The sequence below is a fragment of the Echiichthys vipera genome (genome assembly GCF_963691815.1).
Source record: "Echiichthys vipera genome assembly, chromosome: 21".
Lineage (NCBI taxonomy): Eukaryota > Metazoa > Chordata > Actinopteri > Perciformes > Trachinidae > Echiichthys > Echiichthys vipera.
The window spans coordinates 9,757,740-9,778,890 of record NC_139846.1 but is presented as its reverse complement, the minus strand read 5'-3'; the positions used below and the strand labels follow the sequence as shown (position 1 = coordinate 9,778,890).

Here is a 21,151-nt window from a genome sequence, read left to right as displayed (position 1 = left end):
AATAAACTTCACACACAGTCACTCATCCCATCACACACAGGCAGCACTGCAGGAAGAGAAAATATCCTCAACATGCAGAGAAGATGAGAACACACACACAAACCTGTGACTCAAGGTCATAACCTGTGTTGTCATTGTGTGGCTTTAATCAAGCTATGAGATCTAAAACGTTACTTCTGTGTGAGAATGTGTTGGTTTTTTTTACCACTTTTCATGAGAAAAAAGAAAAAGAAATCTTCTCAGCCACCCGGGGATGACGATGGAGAGAGATAAGAGATGAAAAGTGACAAGGCGGGGTTGTAGAAAACAAGAGTTCTCTTTTTAATTTCTCCGGCCACAACATACTGTCCACGTTTACAGTACAGACTCCCAATTTTAATTTGATTTTGCACACGTCACAGTTTAAAATTTTCAAATGAAAAATACAATACAACTATGAAAAAAAGACATATGCACAAATTAAAACCTATAAAAAATATAAAAACAGTACTCTTAAATCTCATTTTGACAAGTACCATTTCAATAACAAAACATTTAATAATGCACAATAGAGCAGACAAATTAAACTGAACCATTAGTTTTTTTAAATAGAAGGAAAAGACATAATTTCCATCATGCAGAGGATGTAATATTAAATAACGAATCAAACAAAAATAATATATACTTCTCTATATATCTCTCTTTTAAATTTTCAAGTCAAAGCACTCCCGTCCCTTATATAGGGAAAAACAAGTTTAAAAACACCAGAGGATGCACCATGCTTTCATTAGCTGCCATTGTCACATGGCCTTTTATCGAAAGCATTACATCTCCGCAACATCTTTTTGGCACAGAAAAAGACGTTCATAATGGCAGTAGCATTTTGCATTATAAAAGAGGGTGGAGCTGTAGCTCTTTCTTTTTCATTAGAAAATAAAAAAAACGCGACAACAAAAAAGGAAAACATTCTGTGCACCGACATCAGTCAGGAGAGTGGCGTCTCCCCCCAGCAGGGTGTGAGGCAAGCAGTTGTAGCAGCTCAGTCCTACTGCAGCATGCTCTTGATAGTCTTGTTGGTTGATTCATCATTCAGATGCTTGGTTGTGTACCTGCAGGTGAGAAAATTTAACTGTCATTAGATCACATCTTCCTGTGGTGAAGGAAATGTATCCATCATTTACGTCATTAAAAGTACAAATAACTGATATAGTAATATAAATCACACCATTCAGCTGTTACAGCACGTTACTGTTGAAGCTGGTCGAGGTGGAGCTGCAACTAACAATTAATCTGATGATTATTTTCCCAATTAATTGATTAATCATTTTGTCTTTTAAATGCACAAGCTGTATATAAAGATGGACACATGGTCACTTCCTCCTACAAACGTGAAGCCAAGTGGAGCCAGAGTGGGGATCGGGCGGCATCAAAGTCCCACCATCCAAAATACCAAACTCATCTAAAAAAATGAACACTTTGTGCGATAAGAACTACCTAAAATGGAGGAAACCATCTTTGGAAAAATGTGTACTTCAATCTGCTAACATGAAGGGGGCGGAGCTGGTGACCTGTGCTGCAGCAGGCCACCGGGGGGAACTCCAGATGTTCTGTCTTCTCTTTCAGGGAGCTGTCTACGATACAGTCTACGATAAAATGCCTGAAACTCAGATAATGTTGCTTTCACGTACAACAAAGAAAAGCAGTTCTGCTACATAAATGTAAAGTGTATTGTATGTTTTTATTAGTTTGAGGCCCAAAAAGGGGAAATTATCTGTTATTTCATTAAAATCACCTGAGGGGAAATCACTCTCTGATGCAGCTGCTAATAACTCTGAAACATGTCAAGGCTCAAAATAGACACCGCTTAATATTTAAATAAGCCGAACAGGTTTTTTACAAAAAAAATCTCAATGTAAAAAGTAACAAGTGTGTGTGAAACTGTGAAATGTGGTGGAGTAGAGGTATAAAGTAGCATGAAATTGACTATATATATATATAACTCCTATTTATATTCATTATTAAAATACAGCACTTGAATTACTTTCCACCACCGCTTACATCTACAATATTTTGTCATCTTCTGTCAGATCAGAGATGAAACCTCTAAAAGAAGATCCGGCGAATTCTGCAATGCTGGCGCGCCTCGGGCGTCGATACAGAGGAGAGATACAGATGTGAGGTTACCACAGAAAGGGTCCTGTCATGTTGAGCAGCTGTGAGTGCTGGGCGAGGCTTGGGAAATTTGGGAGATTGTAAAGTGGGACTAGGTGTCAGATATAATCTGCGTTACTGGACAGACTTCGACACCAGACCCTGATCTGGCACAGAGAGCTCACAGCTGATCAGATCCCCGCCGGACTGTGCAGAGAATGAGTCACGGTGCTGAAGGGGGAGGCCTGTCTGCTGCTCATGGACAGGCACCAATATCGTTCAACTCACAACGGGGGCAGCCTGTTCCTTTTTCAATGAAAGCCCCAACTGTAGCTACAATCACATTACATGCTGGGCTGCAGGGGGAAAAACTCTATTTGGTTTCAACATGGACTTACCTGAGAGCGTTGAGAAGGCCTTCGACGCTGTTCGGAGGCTGATCTTTGAGGACTTTGATGCAGCCTTTCATCTGTGGACAAGACACAGACTGTTAGCTTTATGCTGCAAGCTGTGAAGTGGGACAGCAAACACGGCCAGAGGTGGTAAATGAACTCAAGTACTGTTTTTTTTTTTTGGTTGTCTGATCTAAATTGTCTTCTCTCCCAGGTGGATTTTTTTTCTCTAAATTTTCTTTTCCCATCTGTGAATGCAGGTGAAAAAAGCATTTTGGCAGCTTTCTTTTTGTCATGACTAAAAACAAATCTTTGGAACCTTACAAATGATGAATGATGCTGATAAAGTGGAGGATGAAGTGTTCCTCTATGTGTGGAGAAAATTATCCTACTTCTTAAGCTAAATAAACTCCTTAACCGCACTATCACAAAGCCGTAATGCTGACACCATGAAAAGTTTACTTTTCAGGGATACATAGTTCTCAAAGGACAACCCCGCTACAAACAAATTATGATTTTGTAGACCATGATGCATTGCACTGTCATCCAGCAGTATGCAGTCTGCAATTTCCCAGCTTGGGATCAATAAAGTATTTCTATTCTGTGTAAAGGAGTTAAAATGAGCACAACCTTAAACATCTACAGCAGTAAAATGCGACATACACATTAAAGCAGCAGGAATATTAATCCAGAAACATCATCTATAATACTCAAACTGACACATTTACTATTTTTACTCTTCATTTCATACTTCAAGTACGTTTTACTGATAATAGGCGTGTTTTCACTAGCCCTATAAAGTAGCCGCCCTCTCAAATGGCTGTTCACTCGTCTTGTTTCCATTACAAAAAAAAGGCCCGAGGGGATTTACAAGACTCGGGAGAAGACGTATCACTCTGAATGGGTTTGGATCGCCAGTGATCAGCTGATCAGTGATACATTGTTGCACACCACTTCCTCAAAGTGAGAAATACAGAATAGTTTGATTTAAGGTGGCCCGTATGATTCACGTCAGCTTATGTACAAATAACACGCCACCTTAAATATTTGAGGTGCTGTGAAAGTGTTTGTTGTGTGTGTGTGTGTGTGTGTGTGTGTGTCTGTGTGTGTCTGTGTGTGTCTGTGTGTCTGTGTGTGTGTAAATGGGAGAAAGAGAGAGAGGGAACATTCAGCAGAGTGCCTTGCAAGCGTGTGCACAGATCATTTTCTAACACTTATTTTTACTTTAGTAAAGGATTTGAATACTTCTTTCATCACTGAACATGACTGCACTCACGTCGATTTTGGACGACTTTGCGAAAGCCCCTACAGGATGGACGTAGTCGTACAGGATGATGACCCCGACCATCACCCGGAGGCAGAAAGACACGGTCTCCTCACTGGCGAACCGGCTTCGGTACTCCCTGAAAGGACAGGAAGTGGGGATTAAACACATGAACATGAAGAAGAGCAAGAAGTTGAGCAGTTCTTAACAAAGTCACTCACGGCGTTTCCAACATCACTTTACACACGCTCGCCATCGTGCTTAAGCAGTCCGTCGTGTTCTCGATGGGCAAATTCTTGTTCTGTAAAAAAAAAGACAGAGAAATAAATGAGAGGATGCTTTCACATATCTGTCTAAAGTGTCCCCTGCTTCCTCTCATCAGTCTCACCTCAGACACAAACTTTGTCGTGCCGTCACTTAATGCTTTCAGCATGGGCGTGGCATCGGCGTAGAACAGGGATATCCGATTGGCCAGTTCATTGTTGACTTCGTTCTCACCATCCGTCTGAAAATAATTTAAAAGCGTGACATTTTATTGTGAAATTAATTTTCTTTCCTGCATCTCATCAGGCCAAAGGTCAGGGTAGGCTACAGAACAGGGACTCTGGAGCTCTCACAGAGCCAGACCACATTATTATTTCATTCAGCTTTAAGGGTGAAAAACTTTTTATGGATTTCTTTAAACCAATCCCAATCATCTTGGGCGGCGCTAAGCCCCAGATGTAGCAATGAGACCTTGCAAAATAGTGTCTGGAGGGAGCTTGTTTTGGTGGAACATTTGTCAATGGGAAGGCGAGCCCTGCCACTAAATTATTCAGTCTATATTCGGTGAGTAAGACTATCCTTACCCCAAATACACACATGCAAAACGCCATCAAAACATCGTGAGCTGAAGTGAGAACTAATCATTAAAAGGATGAAAGTAGTTCAGTTGTGAGAAACATACAGGAAGAAATGTCGGCACTGATTTTATTTATTAGTTTATTTACTCGTTTCCCCTGCCCACTATAGCTATACATATAAAACTGTAAAGTCGTAGTGAAAGCAGGGTTTTTACAGATATAGTTCACAACCTATTAGTTCTCAAAGTTTGGACCAGGATTTCAGATTTGAACTGAAAATCCAGACCAGTGCACCAAACACTTACAGTGTGTCGGAGCATGTGACGCTAACGTGAGCAGGGAAAGGCTGTACTCAAAGTTTGCAAAAAAGAAAAGTTGAAAACAGATGATTAAAAGAGAAATGGAGTCCAGTGTGTTCATACTGCAGCTGCTCCACAGAACAAACACCTGGACCAGTATCTCTGATCCGACAGTCAAGGTTCTGGCTGACGTGTTGAATGAGTCTAGGTTTTGCTATGGACAACCTTTTATTTAGGTTGGTGCATTGAAATCATTTGAAATTCATGTGTGGACCTTTAGCTAAAAGCAACCCTAATATAAAGGAAAAGGAGATTTGTCGGATTTGAAAGGCTGTCAGTGGAGATTACATCCTGGTGTCTGTGGCTGAAATGTTTACAGAGACATCTTTTCCATGATGAGCGACACAACTGAACTGCTATTAAAATACACATGAGCGAATTTCACTTGAAATCTCTTTAGATTGCAAGAAATGTTATGTGGAAATATTAGTTCTGTCTGGCTCGTCGTTGTCATGCAGCTCCAACACACTGCACATAAAAAGGGCTTTAACTAAATAAAAATAAAAACTGAGAAATACTGATATAAACCCCATTGCCGAGCCCTGCTGCTCCTCCTGGTTTCCCAGCTGACTAACACATCCCGCTGCTTTATAGTTTCAGACTCAACGAGACATTGAAAACACCTGGCGGGTAACAAAGAACAAGGTGCGTCTTGAACAGCCTGTTCTAAATTTGTCTGCATATTTAAATAATAAGATCGTTTCCTCCCTTTTTTTTTTTTTACAAGGACACTGACAGAATATGAATAATTTCCCCCAAAAAATTCAAAACCAATTCGTGTTTTAACAAATGATGACACATGAGCTCAAAGACTTTGTTACCGCGGGGACAGATGTGTTTCATCTCAGATGTCTGAATGATTCAGTTGTCTGAGTGGTGACTAAAATGCGGCGGCTGTGCGAGAGGACGGCAGCCTGAGCATCTTTCAGCAGTGACAGGTCCTAACGACAACTTGTCTGGGCCCATTTGCCTAATGGCACATTCTGGTTTGGAGAATAAAACCTCCTGTCAGACAGTCAAAACTAAGAGCAGTTCATTCTGCGCATGTAGGAACACTAAAATCTCACTATGTCCTGCATTAAAGTATCTTTAAAATGTCGCTGAAGCTGCTGAATAAAGATCTGGATGTGGTGAAGTGCAGCATGCATGATCTGTGGAGTGGCTGTGTCCTTGAATTTCACATGAAAGCTGTTGTCTGCAATTCATACAGGAAACATCAAAACACTTTAACAGTACTGAGTGCGTTGTGGATAGCAAACATAGAAGAAACAGTACTATTACAATATACTATTGTAGAACATGTAGAAAGAAATAGGAACAATATAAACACAGGGAAATATAAAATATAACAATAACTGGAACAATATATACAGAATTTTAAATTTACACTCATGGTTTGTTCCATTTACCTCGGATGTTGGAAGTCGGAGCTGGGAATGACGTCACACCCGAGTTATCAGTGTTTCAGTTACAAAGTCGGAAAAACGCGGGCTGAATCTACCAGGCCAGGGTTAGCCGTTGTTAGCACGGCCTGCTCTGTCGTTCGCATGTACACATGAAAAATGTAAATTACACTATGACAGCATTTCCATATATCTACATATAACAATAATGTGTAAATGTCTGACTTATTGTGAAAAAAAGTTATTACAGGAGCTTCTTTACTGTTTACAACCGGGGCGGCCATCTTTAAATGTCAACTCGGGGGTTGTGTGGATCGTCTGACTTTCCGAGTCGTAAATCTGACCTCGGGGGTCGTTCCAGTTGAAAGTTCCGACTGGGAGCTCAGAAATCCTGACTACCGAGTACAACTGGAGCACACCATAAGGTACAGAGGAAAAATAAAAGTTTTGCACATTGTTCATTCATCTTCAACCGCTTGTCCCTATCTGGGTCACGGGGGGGAAGGAGCCGATCCACATTGCACATTGAGGTTATTTATAATTAGTGTTGCTGTGTGTGGTCTAACTGGAGCGGTGTTGGTTTTATAGTGTTGACAGCTGCAGGAAGGAAAGACCTGCGATACCGCTCCTTCACACACATTGGGAGATGCAGCCTGTCACTGAAGGAGCTCTCCAGTGCTGTTAGAGTTTCCTGATAGATTCATTTAAGGTACGCTGGCAGCTCTCTGGCTTTAAGGTCGCTCCTTTGGTTGTAGTTTACATCCAAACTGTCCAGGCCTACATATTATATGTAGTGACGCTTTTAAACCTGGGGTAGGCAGTTTATGTTTGGAGATATTGGGCAAAACAAATCTGTAATAATCGTTCACCATATCTTCATTCAAGTGTTCCGATACAAAACTAGACTTCTGCACGTCCTCTTGGCTGTTTTCCGGTTTTAAAAAAAGCTAATCTGTGACTGGAGATTCTGGCCAATCACAGGTCATTTCAGAGAGAGAGTGTTCCTATTGGCTCAGGACAGAGCAGGGAGAGGGAGAGCTGCAGGAAGAGAACTCTGGATTTTTACCTACTGCAGCTTTAAGAAATGTAACCCTGCAGTACAGAAGATCTAAACAATCACCGAAGTTTCAAGATGAATTCAGTGTCTGACCAAATGACTCCTCTTCTGTTCTGGAGTTATGCCGTTGAATTATTGACAGAAACCTTATGACGTCACAGACCTTTTGGATTTTACATGTCCTCACTTCACCATTTTATCCTGTTAAACCTTTGTGTGAAATATTGTCATTATTCGCATGTGAATTAAAAAAAAAATCTTTATCTTTAAACCTTCATCAGTTCCTCCTCAAGTCCAAGATGAAGAAACTCCAAGGTGTTTCTGAGATATCGCGCACACAAGAGTGACAACCCGGGGACATGATGCCTCGGGCAACGACTGTCGCCAGCATAAAAAGATTAAACATCTTAGCCTTTTTGAGCTGTAAATATGAAGTTGTTTGGACTAGCTCCTGTCTTATTGATAGGACAGTTTTATGGTTTTGTTATCTTGGGTGTCATCTACGGTCATCAGACTCTTCATTGACCTGGTGTTAGGCGTTTAATCTCTAGAGGGGGTTTGGGCCACGCTACTGATTTGGGATCAGTTTCTGTTGCCACGCACCGCTGCCCGACTCTCCCTCGAACTCCCTGTGGGGGCTCTGACTTCATGTTGTGAGACGCTTCCTGCTGCACTATTCCTGACTCCTGGGGGCTCTCAATAGTCTGAAAACTTCCCTCCGTCACTCCTGCCTTCCTACTGCTGCAGTCTGAACTGAGCTGGGATTTTAATGAGAACTGATGGCTTTAATCAACTTCAGGTCTGAGTTTAGATGACTCATGACGAACATTTGTGTATTTGACCAGGGCAAGTGCCATGGAAACATAAAAGGCATACAAAATATAGACTGCGTGGACACTAGAACATCAGTCATCTCTGCTGAATCGATTGATAGCTGACGTAAATGCTAGCCTTATTTAATGGAACAAAAGTCTCTTTGTAGGTTCATCACTTGGACCAACTCCTTTCACATACAAGTAGTCAATCCAATGATCCAGTTAACAAACATTGATTATAGCCGCAGAGGGACATAATGTTCTCACCGGTACATTGTTGATCCGCATTCGACTCAGGGTTCTTCTGTAGTAGCTGAAGTCATTCTGAATGGCAGGATTTGTCATCTGCAGAAAGAAACAGAAATGCATCTTAATAGACAGATATAGAGACAGCGGAGGGGAGGAGGGTGGCACTGCCTGCAGCAGGACATTCAGTTCTGGATCAAACACGCCATCGTCATGACACAATGTTTCAGCCAACAAGGCAGAAACGTAGCTTTGGGGGGAAATGGCATGAAAAGAACATGGATACAATTACAGTTTTATTTGCTGAACTGGATTTGAATCCTCTGACACTCATCCCACTTTATATCCACATCCCCGCTCATCCTGTCAGGGACAATTTGGTTATTTTGCTCTAGAAGTGGGTAGTAAATCAGCATCGTTTGTGACAAGAGGGTCAACAATTATGCAGCTGACTGAAAAGGTGTAACGGGTCTCATTGAAAAAGAGAACAGAGGACAAATGCAGGCTTATTATGTGATATTATTTAAACTCACAACTTCAGGAGTCAGTTCTTTTGATTTCTGCAAAAATATAAATCATCTGGTCTCCACCCTTCGACCCCCTCAAACAGACGCAGGCCGACCAGAGAGCTTCTTTCAAACGTCACCACCAGTGAGAGCTCATCATGTGGTTAATTATCCTCATTCCTGTATGAGCCTGTCACAGTTAAAGCTGCACTGGCAGCATGCTAATCCCGCTACAATAGACTGGTACTCAGTCTGTGTCCACTGTGTGCACCAGGAGAGACAGGGAGGGGCTGCACGCCGCACAGACACTTTAACTAGGTCAGAAGCCTGTGTATGGGTGTGAAAGATTGATGAATAGCCCTGGCATGCCACCTTACACCCCCTACCTTCATGTTTTTTATCTTGCCAGCCTGGGTAGTGGGCACTAATTGGGACGACGCAGCAAATCGCCCTGGGGAGCTGGGGGGGGGGGGGCAGGGTTTTTTAAAAAGATTTTGTATCTAAGGCGCGAGGGTGTAGGGAAACCAGTTCACCCCCTGTTTGACCAGATGAGTGCTCACACAATTATGTTGTTGACAATGCGCATTCGACCGACGCCCGTGCATGGTTCCTGGTGATTTCTGGGTTGAACACAAGCAATTTGTGCCTTAATTCAAGTTCTTAAAAAGTTCTCCCTTTCCTCCATCATTTCTAAAAAAATCTGCCACATTCTCGAACTCGACTCAGGACAACAACAAATTACAGAACTCTTTCCCCGCTATAACCCTCATTACCCTTTTCACCGACATCCACTGCATTATAAAAAGCAGAGCAGTATCAGGATTCTAATTAAATGCTAATCATGCGCTCACTGGCTGCAGTTTAAAACTGCAGAGCCAAAAATCGATACGGGGGGCATCAGCAGCTTGTAGGGCGACTAAGAGGTCTGGTTTGTATCACAGGAGAGAAGCACAGAGTTTCTGTCAACATCTAAAAAGGTGAGCGTGGGGTTTAAAAAAGAAGACACTTGGTCGTACTTTAAGCTCATCAAAGCGCAGAGTGAAGTGCAGGATCTCTGCGAACTGTTTGGCCAGCGCCTGCTCCCGCTCCAGGTGTTGGGTGGGGTCGTTGTAGGTCTCACTGGTCAGGGCTCCCAGCAGGCTGTGCAGCGCTGCCTCTGAATACAAAAAGAGATACAGTGTTGAAAAGGTGCAGCTCCACAAAAACATCAGGCTTTTTGTGGAAAATATTTATAGTCTGAGCTTTTATTAATTCTGTGAGGATGTCCCTGATGAACCAAACACCTGGTTAACAGCCGAAGTATCAGCTCTACATGCAAAGGTCATAAGAAATAAGAAGTACCGCATAAAGCATGGGAAAGTGATGAATATTCAGATATAAAATTCAGACCATTTAATAATTCAATAGACTAATACTATAGGGCTTCATCATTGATGAAAAGCAGCAAATAATAATAATGACTGGACCAACTGACAAATGACCAAAACGATCAGTTGCTTATAAAAAAGAATAACTAGATATATATATATATATATATATATATATATATATATATTTATTATGTCCTGCCTCCAGCTTCTCTGATGTGAGGTCTTTACTGCTTCTCCGTTTTACATTATTGGAAACTGAATAGCCTCAGGTTTTAGACTGTTGGAGGAGTCTCCTGCGGCTCTGAAACAGATTTTGTTTTTTACCATTTCTTGGCATTTTATGGATTTAATGATAATCTGTTCATTTGGAAAAATGATCGACAGATTAAATCAATAATAAAAATAATCATTTGTTGCAGCCCGAAGGCATAACCACTAGGACTAAAATGTATCAGACTACAACATTGACAGATACGTGACAGAAGTCGTCTCAGCGCTAACATCCTAGACTGAAACTGCTGTTAATCCAGGTCTGCTGTCAATTCATATACATGTAAAAGCTATTTTATCTATCCAGCCCCAAATGTGGGATGCGCCATGACACCCTTGTTGTTTAGACCCCTGATTTCAAAAGAGAAAAACTCCTTCCAAAAAAAGGAAGAGCAACAGAGGAGTGATCCTTCTTCTACATGTACGAAGGCTGCGGATCATAACACCGCCAGATATGTGGACAGTGTTCTGTGTCAGCCAGCTGAAGCATCCTGATTAGGGCAGAGACAGATAATGGGGCAGTGGTGGTATCCAAACTGACCAGGGCCCAGTGCCAGTCTGGGGGGGGGGGGGGGGGAGAGGGGGTGAGAGGCTCTCCTACTCAGATGCAGATGAGACATGGGACTAATTATCTCATTGGCATGAAATGAGGGGGTGGGGGGAACAGGATTTCCTTCAAGCAGGATTACACTCATTGTTTTGACAGTAGGTAAATACAAAGCCTGTGCCATGCCTGGACATACCCACGGACCCATAATCAGGCATGTATGAGGAGCACCAGCAGGGAAATGAGGAAAAGATTAAGGGAAATGTAGTGAACAACTTCCGCACAAGAAATATTATTAATAATATTAACATGTCTTGCTCACACAGTTCGGGAAAAAAAATAAATAGAAAACCTTTTAAGCCCAAATGGAATTTTTATTTATAGAAGCAGACGGTTCAAAATTCAGTCTAGACGCTGAAGAGAGGCTTCTTCAATCATGACATAACCCAGAGGAGCTGGAAATCTGATGCAATAAGGCTGCTATAGATGTATTTATTCCAAGTGTACTTTAAATTTCTGGTTTATTACACATGACAATGAGCATTGTCAACATAACCTAGAAAAGGGCAGATTCAGACTGCCGACTACTTAAGATAATCATAAGAGGACTTCTAGGAGACGGACAGAGCGAGTGCAGTGCAGTGCAGTAAATTGAGCATGTTTGCCATTCAGTAATGACTCCCATCTGCTTGGGCCAGCGTTTGCAGCGAAGCGGCTGATTAAAAACGGCCTGAGTAGGGCTTTTTTTTTTTTTTTTTTTTTACCCCCTTTCTACATCCCAGTCAAAACAGAGGTTAAGATGGAGCTGCTTTCAGGCCCTCAGAAATGAGCCACTCTGGTATGACGGGAAGTCGGGGAAGGGCGGGGCGGGCAGGGGGGAGATGTCTGATCTCATCAGGTCACGGCAGAGCAGGCAAGCAGAATGCGGGCACGTAGGCGCTTTAGTCGCTACGAGGGGAAGGTCAGAGGATAGCAGGATTTCAGTGTGATCTACAACCAGACCGACTCGAAATCAGATCTGTTTCTTTCAATGACAGTAAAAAAAACTCTAATCTCGATAATCAGCAGGAGGTCTGTACCTAAAAATATTATAAACTGTTCTGTCAAATTTAAGTCAGATTTGGGTTTCAATGCAGGAATATAGTTTGAGCAGAAGAAAATGGTCTCTTACATAATTAATGATTAAAAGTCAGTGATAAAGAAAAAAAATATTTGTTGGTTCCAGCTCCTCAAATTTGATAATTCTGCTGTTATTGTCTGTTGTATATCGCTGTAAAGTGAATATTTCTGGGTTTTTTTTACTGTTGGTGGGACAAAAAAAAGCAATATGAAGACACCGCCTTCAGTTTCAAGTAGGTTCGTAGCTAGAAAATGTATATTGTTCGCTCGGCAATGTTAAATTTCAAATGTGGGTGTCGATGCAAGAGAATTAGTAGTTTGAGTTTGTTCATTTTCTGATGTAAAGTTCATTAATTGACCACGTTTACAAAACTACCCTATCTATATAAGGTTTACCATTCATCAATCAGGCAAAAATGTCACACATTTACAGTTTACAGCTTCTCAGATATGACAATTTTCTATTCTGTGTTTTATATCGCTGTAAAGTTAATACGGACAGACAAATCAAGCAATTAGAGGGCAACACATTGGATCTTGAAACTAAACATTGTTCTGTCAGCAATGTTAAATGCAATCAATTCAAATGCGAAGCTAATTGCATAATCTTCCCTCCATAATATCTTCCATCCTAAGGCAGCGGTACTCTGCAGATCACTCCTCCAGTCTGCAGTGAAGGTTTTTCAGCTTCGTGTCTATCAGGCAGGACAGACGGCTGTGAAGGCCATCACGGCCCCTGAAGCCTGAAATGAAGGCGGGGAAATAGAGCAGCAGCCGAGGCTGGGAGGCGGCCTACTTTGTTACATAACAGCCGTCGCCGGGATTCTCCCGCTCGCTGCTCCCATTGACTACCTTCTCCACCGCCACTGGGATTATGGGGATGAGGGTGTCAAGGCGAGGCTGGCTCCACCCCTCGTCCCCCCTCAGCCTCAGGGTCATAAGTAGATCAGGGAGCAGTAAGCCTACTCCCCCTTCCCCCCTGTATCTGAGCTAATTAAACAACCTATAGCCCCACCGTACACAGAGGTCAGTGCACAGTGCAAACGCAAGCAGCAAGTTGAGAAATGCACGGCTGTGGGGGTTATAAAGAGTGTTTTATATAAGGCTGGGGTGCATGGTGTGTGTGTGTGTGTGTGTGTGTGTGTGTGTGTGTGTGTGTGTGTGTGTGTGTGTGTGTGTGTGTGTGTGTGTGTGTGTGTGTGTGTGTGTGTGTGTGTGTTGACTTTTGCAGCTCAGCAGTCAATATTGCAGATGCACATGCAAACAATTAAGGTCATGTATGGAGGTTGTGGCGGCAATATAAGAGACCTTTTACATGAAGGACGTCTGCTTTTGTCCTTCACTGCATCACATCTGGCAAAATGATAAACTGCACTAAAATTGTTGACAACTCAAATTTTTTTGCATATTGGGATTTTGCAGTTGCACATTAGCATCACTGGTGTAGACACAGAACCAACAGAAACATACCTAATCTCTGGGAGAACTCATAGAACTTCTTCAGTTTCCCCACCAGGGGAACCACAGCCGCCCACGCCTGCTCCTGTAACCTCTCATCGTTTGGATTCTGGATCGCCTGGAAACAAGCACCAAAAAGACTAAATCTTACAGTAGATTAAACTTCGTGAACTTGGAATACAAACCGTCGTGGCGCTTATCTAGGGGAACTCACGTCGCATTAAACTTCTTGGGGATTAATACTGCATATGTGAAAAAGGTTGTATAAAGCCTTTTGTGGCTCCAGATTGAGCTGATCACAATCTGATGCATTTCCTCAAGTGATATTATTTAAGTCATACATTAGCGGCTACTAGCAGAACACGCCTGGATCTCAGATCGAACTGTCTGCAGTAGAGCTGCATTGTGGGCTTTGATAAGAAACTAATTATTATCTTTGCTTTTGCTGTGTTGATGTTTTTAAACTACCCATCATGAATGTAATGATGTTACGGGAGTATTTTTTTACAAGGAAAAAAGGTCTGTCTCTTTCTGATAAAAGAGAGGAAACACTTTCACTCCTCACACTCGCCATAAAAGAATAATAATCTGCTGAACGTATTCCACTGCAAGCTGTTGTTCACAAAACCACTGTTCACTCTTAGGTCTGTGTGGAACCAAAAAAAATGGGATGCCAATACTTCTACAGTTGGAAATTGGACATAAAATGTCTCTAGTGTCAGGCTTCATTAAAAGGCCAGGGTTCATAAACAGACAAATGCAAGAAATCTGAATCTTTTTTAGGGCACAAGGTCTGTTTTAGAGGGCGATATGGCCAAGAGGACACATGCAATAAAGAAAAACAAGATCCAGTTATAGGTAACACCTACACTCCTGACTAAAGCCCTTAAACTATGAACACCCTATGAACTAATGTCGTATGCCTTTCATGCCTTTTCTGTCTGTCCATCTCAACTCTGCGTCTCAGCTCTGTGTCCTGTCAGTCGGAGATGCATATTTGTATTAGGTGTACCTCTCTGATCTCCTGACCCGCTCCCTTGTACGCCTGCAGCTCGTCCAGGATCCCCTTAGCGTCCTTCAGCACCACGTCCACCTGCTCCCACACCTCTCGCTCTGCATCTGTGGGCTGGGCATCTGTAGAGGATGACAACAACAAGGTCAACAATGCGAATGGGATTGGTTCCTAATCCATATTCGCACATACAGCGAAAAGGCAACTCTAGGAACTGTATCAAATCCTCCGCTTTAATAGAAAGTCTAATATGCAACTTTCAATTATGCAAATGAAAGTTCACTAAAATAATCTCATCTATCCAGCTCTTCTCGTTTAGTTTTGCCGCCACCCACTTTCCTAACTGAGAGGAGGAAAAGGCAGCGAGATAAGAGAAGACAAATGAAATAAGGTTATGCACATTCTAACAACTCGGTGTAGAGATGGTTCAGTTTGTTTTATTTTGGCTGGAGAGAGGTACGCGAAGAGCACTGTGAACCTTTCCCACCACCTGAAGCAAGAACACCTTGCCAAGTGTGATGACTGTAAACTCCTGCTCCCCTGCAGCACATCAAAAACACAGCTCATATCAGCAGCTACCGTAGTCTTGTTACTTCGCATGGTATTTTGGGGTTTTTTGCATTGTAATTCATAATATTTATCCATTAAAAAATCATCACTGATATATCTGGTGTGAGCCTCCCCGAGGTCTTAATTTCAGGGCGTAACAGAATTCTGAAAATGCAAATATAATGCAGAGAATGTGGTAAATTTAGAGAAAGCTACAATATTAAGTGCTGCATTAAAAGGCATTTGTTGGCTATATAGTCGTGGTGTTCTTTTAATATGAAAATCACCTAGAAACAGTGTGAGCTGTATGAGGCATTGTTTTCTCTGAAGGTATGACTGAGTCTCTGGGTTTGCCAAGTGTGAGAAGACTACAGTACAGGATCAAGCCGTGTGGAGGGGCCTAAGGCTACGCAGCAGCTGAACTTCAGTGCTTTATATTTGAGGAGGGGGCTCTGCTGCAACTCTGCTGCCCTGATTGATATTCTGCACACATTCCAGCGTGATGGGATGTGCAGAAGCTCTAGCGGTAAGAATTGAGTCTTTTGCCGCTGGGAAGAACATAAAGATAAGTGTGGGGGGGGGGAGAAGAGTTTCAGAGCTGATAATGTTGTGGTAAGATATCCGTGCGATCGATATCAGGAGAGGGAGCAATTACTCTAAAAAAAAAAGAGAAGAAACTCACTTTCAAAATCGAGGAAAAAATTGGGCTCCTGTTCCAGATCTGTGCACGTCAAAACTTTCAGTAGGTTCCCCATGTTACGATACCTGTTAAGGAGAAAAGAGAGAGAAGTCATTAAATGAGAGCAAAGTGAGCAGGTGGTGAGACACTAATGCATCCATGACACCTCGCTCCTGCTCTGCTTCACTGCTCTGGTGCCTGTGTGAACTCAGCGGTGCCCCAGATGTGCCCACTACCCCCATGTGCGTTTCCTGCGCCCAGGCTCTTGCCAAACCAGATGTCGAAGTAAAAAGTCTCCAAAAATAAAAAAATCAGTTTACGTTTTTTTTTCTGCTTTGTTAACCTTCTTCCCAGCAATCGTGAGTATTTACAGGCAGTTGTATGCAAAGTAATCCATTTCACGAGCCACTACAGGGAAATCAGTTATAGTCACATCAACACGTGAAGTAAGTGGTTGTTTTCTGCACATAACAAGACACATCCCATTAAACTTTTATAGTAGGAGGTTGTCAGGCAGAAACATAAAGAGGAGCGATTTATGACATTTGTTGTATTTATGTGAATTAGACCTTTTCTAATTTGAAATCCACTCAGAATCAGGAAGTGCAATGCAGTGTCTTTGTCACAGGAACTGAAACACAACATCAATATTTAACATGCTATAGTAATGTAAGCACATTCAGCAATGTGGCACAGTGACTTATGGCGCTTACCAAATGAACAGTTCAACTCGATCGTTTTCGCTTTTCCAAAGATGTTGTGCATAGTTCCCAGTACTCGATAAGGGGAAAAAGTCTGACTAATTGGTTAGAAAGCTTAAATGGATTACAAACTTTATCAGCAATTATTTGGATTCGCTATTTGAAGTAATTTTAAAGCAAAAATGCAGAATCAGATTTCTGCGCCTGAAATGCGAAAATGTGCTGCTTTTTTTTTTTTTTACAAATTTGATAGTAATCTTACCTTTTTGGGGACTTGGACTGTTGGAAGCGGGAAAAAAGGGACATTTTCAATCGTTTTGTCAGAATAATTGTGTAAAAACCAAAAGATATACACCGTGTAATATTATAAACAGTGAAAAGCAACAAATCCTCACACCAGAGGGACTGAAACCTGCTGGCCTTCAGCTTGATAAACGCAATTCATCTCATCTCATCTTCAACCTCTTATCCAGGGTCGGGTTGCGAGGGCAGCAGCTTTAGCAGGGGACCCAAACTTCCCTTTACCTGGCCACATTAACCAGCTCTAACTGGGGGATCCGGAGGCGTTCCCAGGCCAGTGTGGAGATATAATCTCTCCAACTAGTCCTGAGTCTTCCCCGAGGCCTCCTCCCAGCTGGACGTGCCTGGAACGCCTCACTCGGGAGGCGCCCAGGGTTCATCCTTAACCTCAACTGGCTCCTTTCAACGCAAAGGAGCAGCGGCTCTACTTCGAGTTCCTCACGGATGGCTGAACTTCTCACACTCTCTCTAAGGGAGACTCCAGCCACCCTCCTGAGAAAACACATTTCGGCCGCTTGTACCCGCGACCTCGTTCTTTCGGTCATGACCCAGTTTTCATGACCATAGGTGAGGGTAGGAACGAAGATTGACTTCCGGCTCAGCTCTCTTTTCGTCACTGGTTAGTTTTCTGAAATGACTAACTCAAACACTGCAACATAGCCAGCACCTGATTAACCTGCACCTGCTGTCAACACTCTACTGTACAGAATGATGCAATACATACTGTGCCATCATGCTGCAAATGAAACTTCAGGTGACTTGCAGGTTAAAGAAGAGGGTGATGACTGAGGAAGAGGGAGGCTGTAATTTCACTATCACATCCATACCTTCCCTGCTGAGACATACAGGTATACTCTGGATCTTAACTAGACGTACACCGCAGCTGTCGTACGTGCAGTGAAAAGCTACAGCCTAGCGCGGCTCTCTGCTCTGGTGTTCTTTTCCCTCCTAGAAAGCCCAGAGCCGATCTTTCTCAGATGCAAAGGTCAACAGACATATGACGAGTCAAGAGATCTGTGGCAGTTTGTAGAGAAACGCTGCAGCGGGCTCCATCAGCGGGGACAGATTTAACCCTTGGTGACAGAGCAGAGAGGGACAGGATGTACTCTGAGAGGAGGGAAGGAGGGTCGACGCAGAAAAATGATAAAGTTAAAACTTCAGCAGGCAGATGTCATGTGAGATGAGTGACAGGTGAAGAGCCATGGTGAGTGAGGGGGTGACAGGGGGAAATCATGCCAACGCAGGTAATGCTGGGAGACAGGGAGGTGCTGCGACAGAGCAAAGTACAAACTCAGCAGTCACGAGCAGAGGGTTAGATGGAGTGCTTTTAAAATGCATGAGATGCACCATGGGGGTGGGGGGGTGGGGGGCTGGGGGGGGGGGGGGGGTGAGGCGGGGTGACAAGTCTTCTTCAACTTGAAAACATAGCAGTGGGTCATGTCCTTACTCTAACGGAGAAAACATCAGAGATGCACGGGCATTTTTTACACAACTGTATAAAAGTATGTTCCTTGTAACCAGGTACTCTATTAACTCCGTTTATTAATAGATGTAAGAGGAGAAAGCGACGTCTTTTGCATGTCAACGCCGCCTCAGGTTCACTCTGTCTAGCGACACTCAGAATGACTAAAGAGACTACACACTTCTGACTAGAGCTGAAACAATGAATTCAACAACAAAAGATTAATCTGCAACTATTATGAGGATCTATTAATCATTCAAGTCGTTTTTTTTAAGCAAAAAAGCCTGAAAATTCTCTGGTTTCAGCTTTTTAAAATGTGGATATTTGCTGACATCTTTGGGGTTTGGACAAAACAAAACATGTCACCTTGAATTCTGGGAAACTGAAGGGCATTATACAGACTAAATGACTAATCAATAAATTTAACAGTGAATCAGCCGATTCACTGATAATGAAAATGACAGTCGCAGCACTTTATTTTTGCCTTTTGTGGTGTATCAATACATTTTACTTAAGTTTTTCATATACAACCAATGCAATTTACTCAAACTGATCTTGCAACAGCAAAAAAAAAAAAAGCTTTTTAAACTGTATGTTTTTCACTTTTATTGACTTTGAAAGCCACCTTAACAACAGTCACTCAGTTGATCCAGTGACCACCTGCAAACATCCCACTTGCCTTGTCCAGCTTCGTCTTCCTACCCTCCACTAATGTGACCTGAATGTCTGACTGTGCCAGCGCTGGCACCTCGCTGGCTGTCCTAAAGCAGCACCTGATCCAGCCTCAGAAGGGTTGAGAGCTGTCACTGACCTCACCCTGCTGGATGATGTGGGCACTCCCCATTCATCGCCAGGCCTCCTCTGGTCCTCTACTGCCACCTTTCAGCCGCTCACAGACTGAGGCCGGATGACTGGCTGCCTGGCAGAGCTGCCAGGGCTCGCAACTCTTCAGGCGTGGGCACTGGCAGCCTTTTAGGCCCGACGCTGCTCCCCAGTGCCGCTTGAAATTAGGTCATTTTAAGGACGGGGATTTGCATGGCTGCAGTTCGTAGTCCATTAGAGAAATCTTCAAGTGTTCCAGAAAAAAAGCTGTTTATATTTGTGCATTTTACAGCTCTTTATATCCTACTCAAATGTCATCCTGAGAATCCCTTATAGATATAAAAACATGAGTTCTCAAATGGACTTCTTGATGACGACAACCATCCCTTTAAAGATAAATTCAAAACAATGTGTGTTAGTAAGTGACTAACTGGTTGCTTAGTGATAGCGTAGTAAGAGAGAAGTGAGAGAATTAAGTGCTGGCTGAGAGTGTGCAGATACTGTATCAGAGAGTTAGAGGAATTAAAGCCCCCCACCCCTTAGTGGCTGTAGTAGGACCCAGTAGTGCTGGCATGTCCGGGGCACCACAGTGAGCCCGACGACAGCCTTGTTGTTGTTTTGAACCCCCACTGAGCCATCGCGTGCTTGCATTGAGGGAGGGCTGCTCCTAAGGCCAGGGGCAGACTCTGGCAAGCAGGAGCCCGCGCAGCTCTCCTATTGGTTGAGCTGATCTACCCAACAGCTCACTGTATCCATGGAGTCAAAAAAAATTTGGTGCCATTGAAAACATTGCAGCAGCCAATCAGAGGTGAGCTCTGGGTGAGGAGAGAGTACAGTAGTAGTAGGACTTGAAAGCAGATGAATATATTAATACAGATGAGGTAATGCGCCAAAAACAGGGGATTAGTGGGGAAGTGAAGTGGAGACGATGGAGAAATAATTCCACTATTTAGCACTTAGTTTGTTAATGTGATTTGATTTTTTTTTTTTTACTGTGCAACTCAGCAAATTCACATTATCCTAATTTTTTTTTAATGACAAAAAACACAAATCCAATCATATACTGATGAATCCGGACAATTTATTTCACTCTAATTGCAGCTGAATGTGAGGATATATTTTGTCACTGCTATAAAAATATATATGAATAAAATGTCACAATGTTGGATAAATCCGATGGTGCAAAGATGTTCAAGCTTATTTTGGGAAAGACATCAAAACAGCGCCACGCCCATGCAGCAGCCTGACCTCTGGATGGCACTGCCTTTTAACATCTCCCAGCTCTGTGCCTCCCCTTTAATAAGCACACGGAGAAGCAGGGCACAGTTGAAACCGTGCACTGCGGCAACATCCTACTAAAAAAAAAATGGTGGCTAATGTAAGGGAGGGATAGTGCTGACATTCCACTACTCGGCTGCAGCATGAGGATCCACGTGCCCTGCTGCTTTACTATGGAAGAAAAACAACGCCCTCCCCAACTGGGCGGCAGACAGCGCCGAGCGTCACGTGGGCTCCGCCGTGGAGAGGCTGAGAGCTCGCCTGGGGTGTGAAGGGAGGAGGGGGGGATGGGAAGAGGCAGTGGGGTGTATGTGTGTTAATGTCTGAGACTGTGTCTAGAAAGTTGAATGCATGTCTCATTTTTTGTCTGTATATATGAATTTAAAATAATAAAATAGTAATGCCAGGTAAGTGTGCTGAATATTATTGCATGTGTGGAAGGGAAGGGATTGTGGAGCGTCACACTGCAGCAGAGGCGGAGAGAGCCAGGCAGCTTTAAACTTGACCTAGATTCCCCGGGTGACACGCCACATCGCATTAGCCCAGTCGGCCAGACCTGGACCCGCCGGA

At 42.9% G+C, this 21,151-nt stretch overlaps 1 protein-coding gene across 1 annotated transcript in view; it reads right to left on the bottom strand.

Moving 5' to 3' along the window:
- Nucleotides 1-394: 394 nt before the first annotated feature.
- fam49bb (family with sequence similarity 49 member Bb) overlaps nt 395-21,151 on the bottom strand; it is a 35,366-nt gene continuing 14,609 nt past the window's right edge. The window contains exons 3-12 of the mRNA XM_083936328.1: nt 16,022-16,104; nt 14,791-14,912; nt 13,791-13,896; nt 10,031-10,170; nt 8,530-8,607; nt 4,175-4,291; nt 4,008-4,087; nt 3,799-3,925; nt 2,529-2,599; nt 395-1,088 (exon numbers count right to left, since the gene is read on the bottom strand). Coding sequence (XP_083792454.1) covers nt 1,025-1,088; nt 2,529-2,599; nt 3,799-3,925; nt 4,008-4,087; nt 4,175-4,291; nt 8,530-8,607; nt 10,031-10,170; nt 13,791-13,896; nt 14,791-14,912; nt 16,022-16,094 — 978 coding nt within the window. The 5' untranslated portion in view covers nt 16,095-16,104 and the 3' untranslated portion in view covers nt 395-1,024. The remainder of the gene's footprint in view (nt 1,089-2,528; nt 2,600-3,798; nt 3,926-4,007; nt 4,088-4,174; nt 4,292-8,529; nt 8,608-10,030; nt 10,171-13,790; nt 13,897-14,790; nt 14,913-16,021; nt 16,105-21,151) is intronic.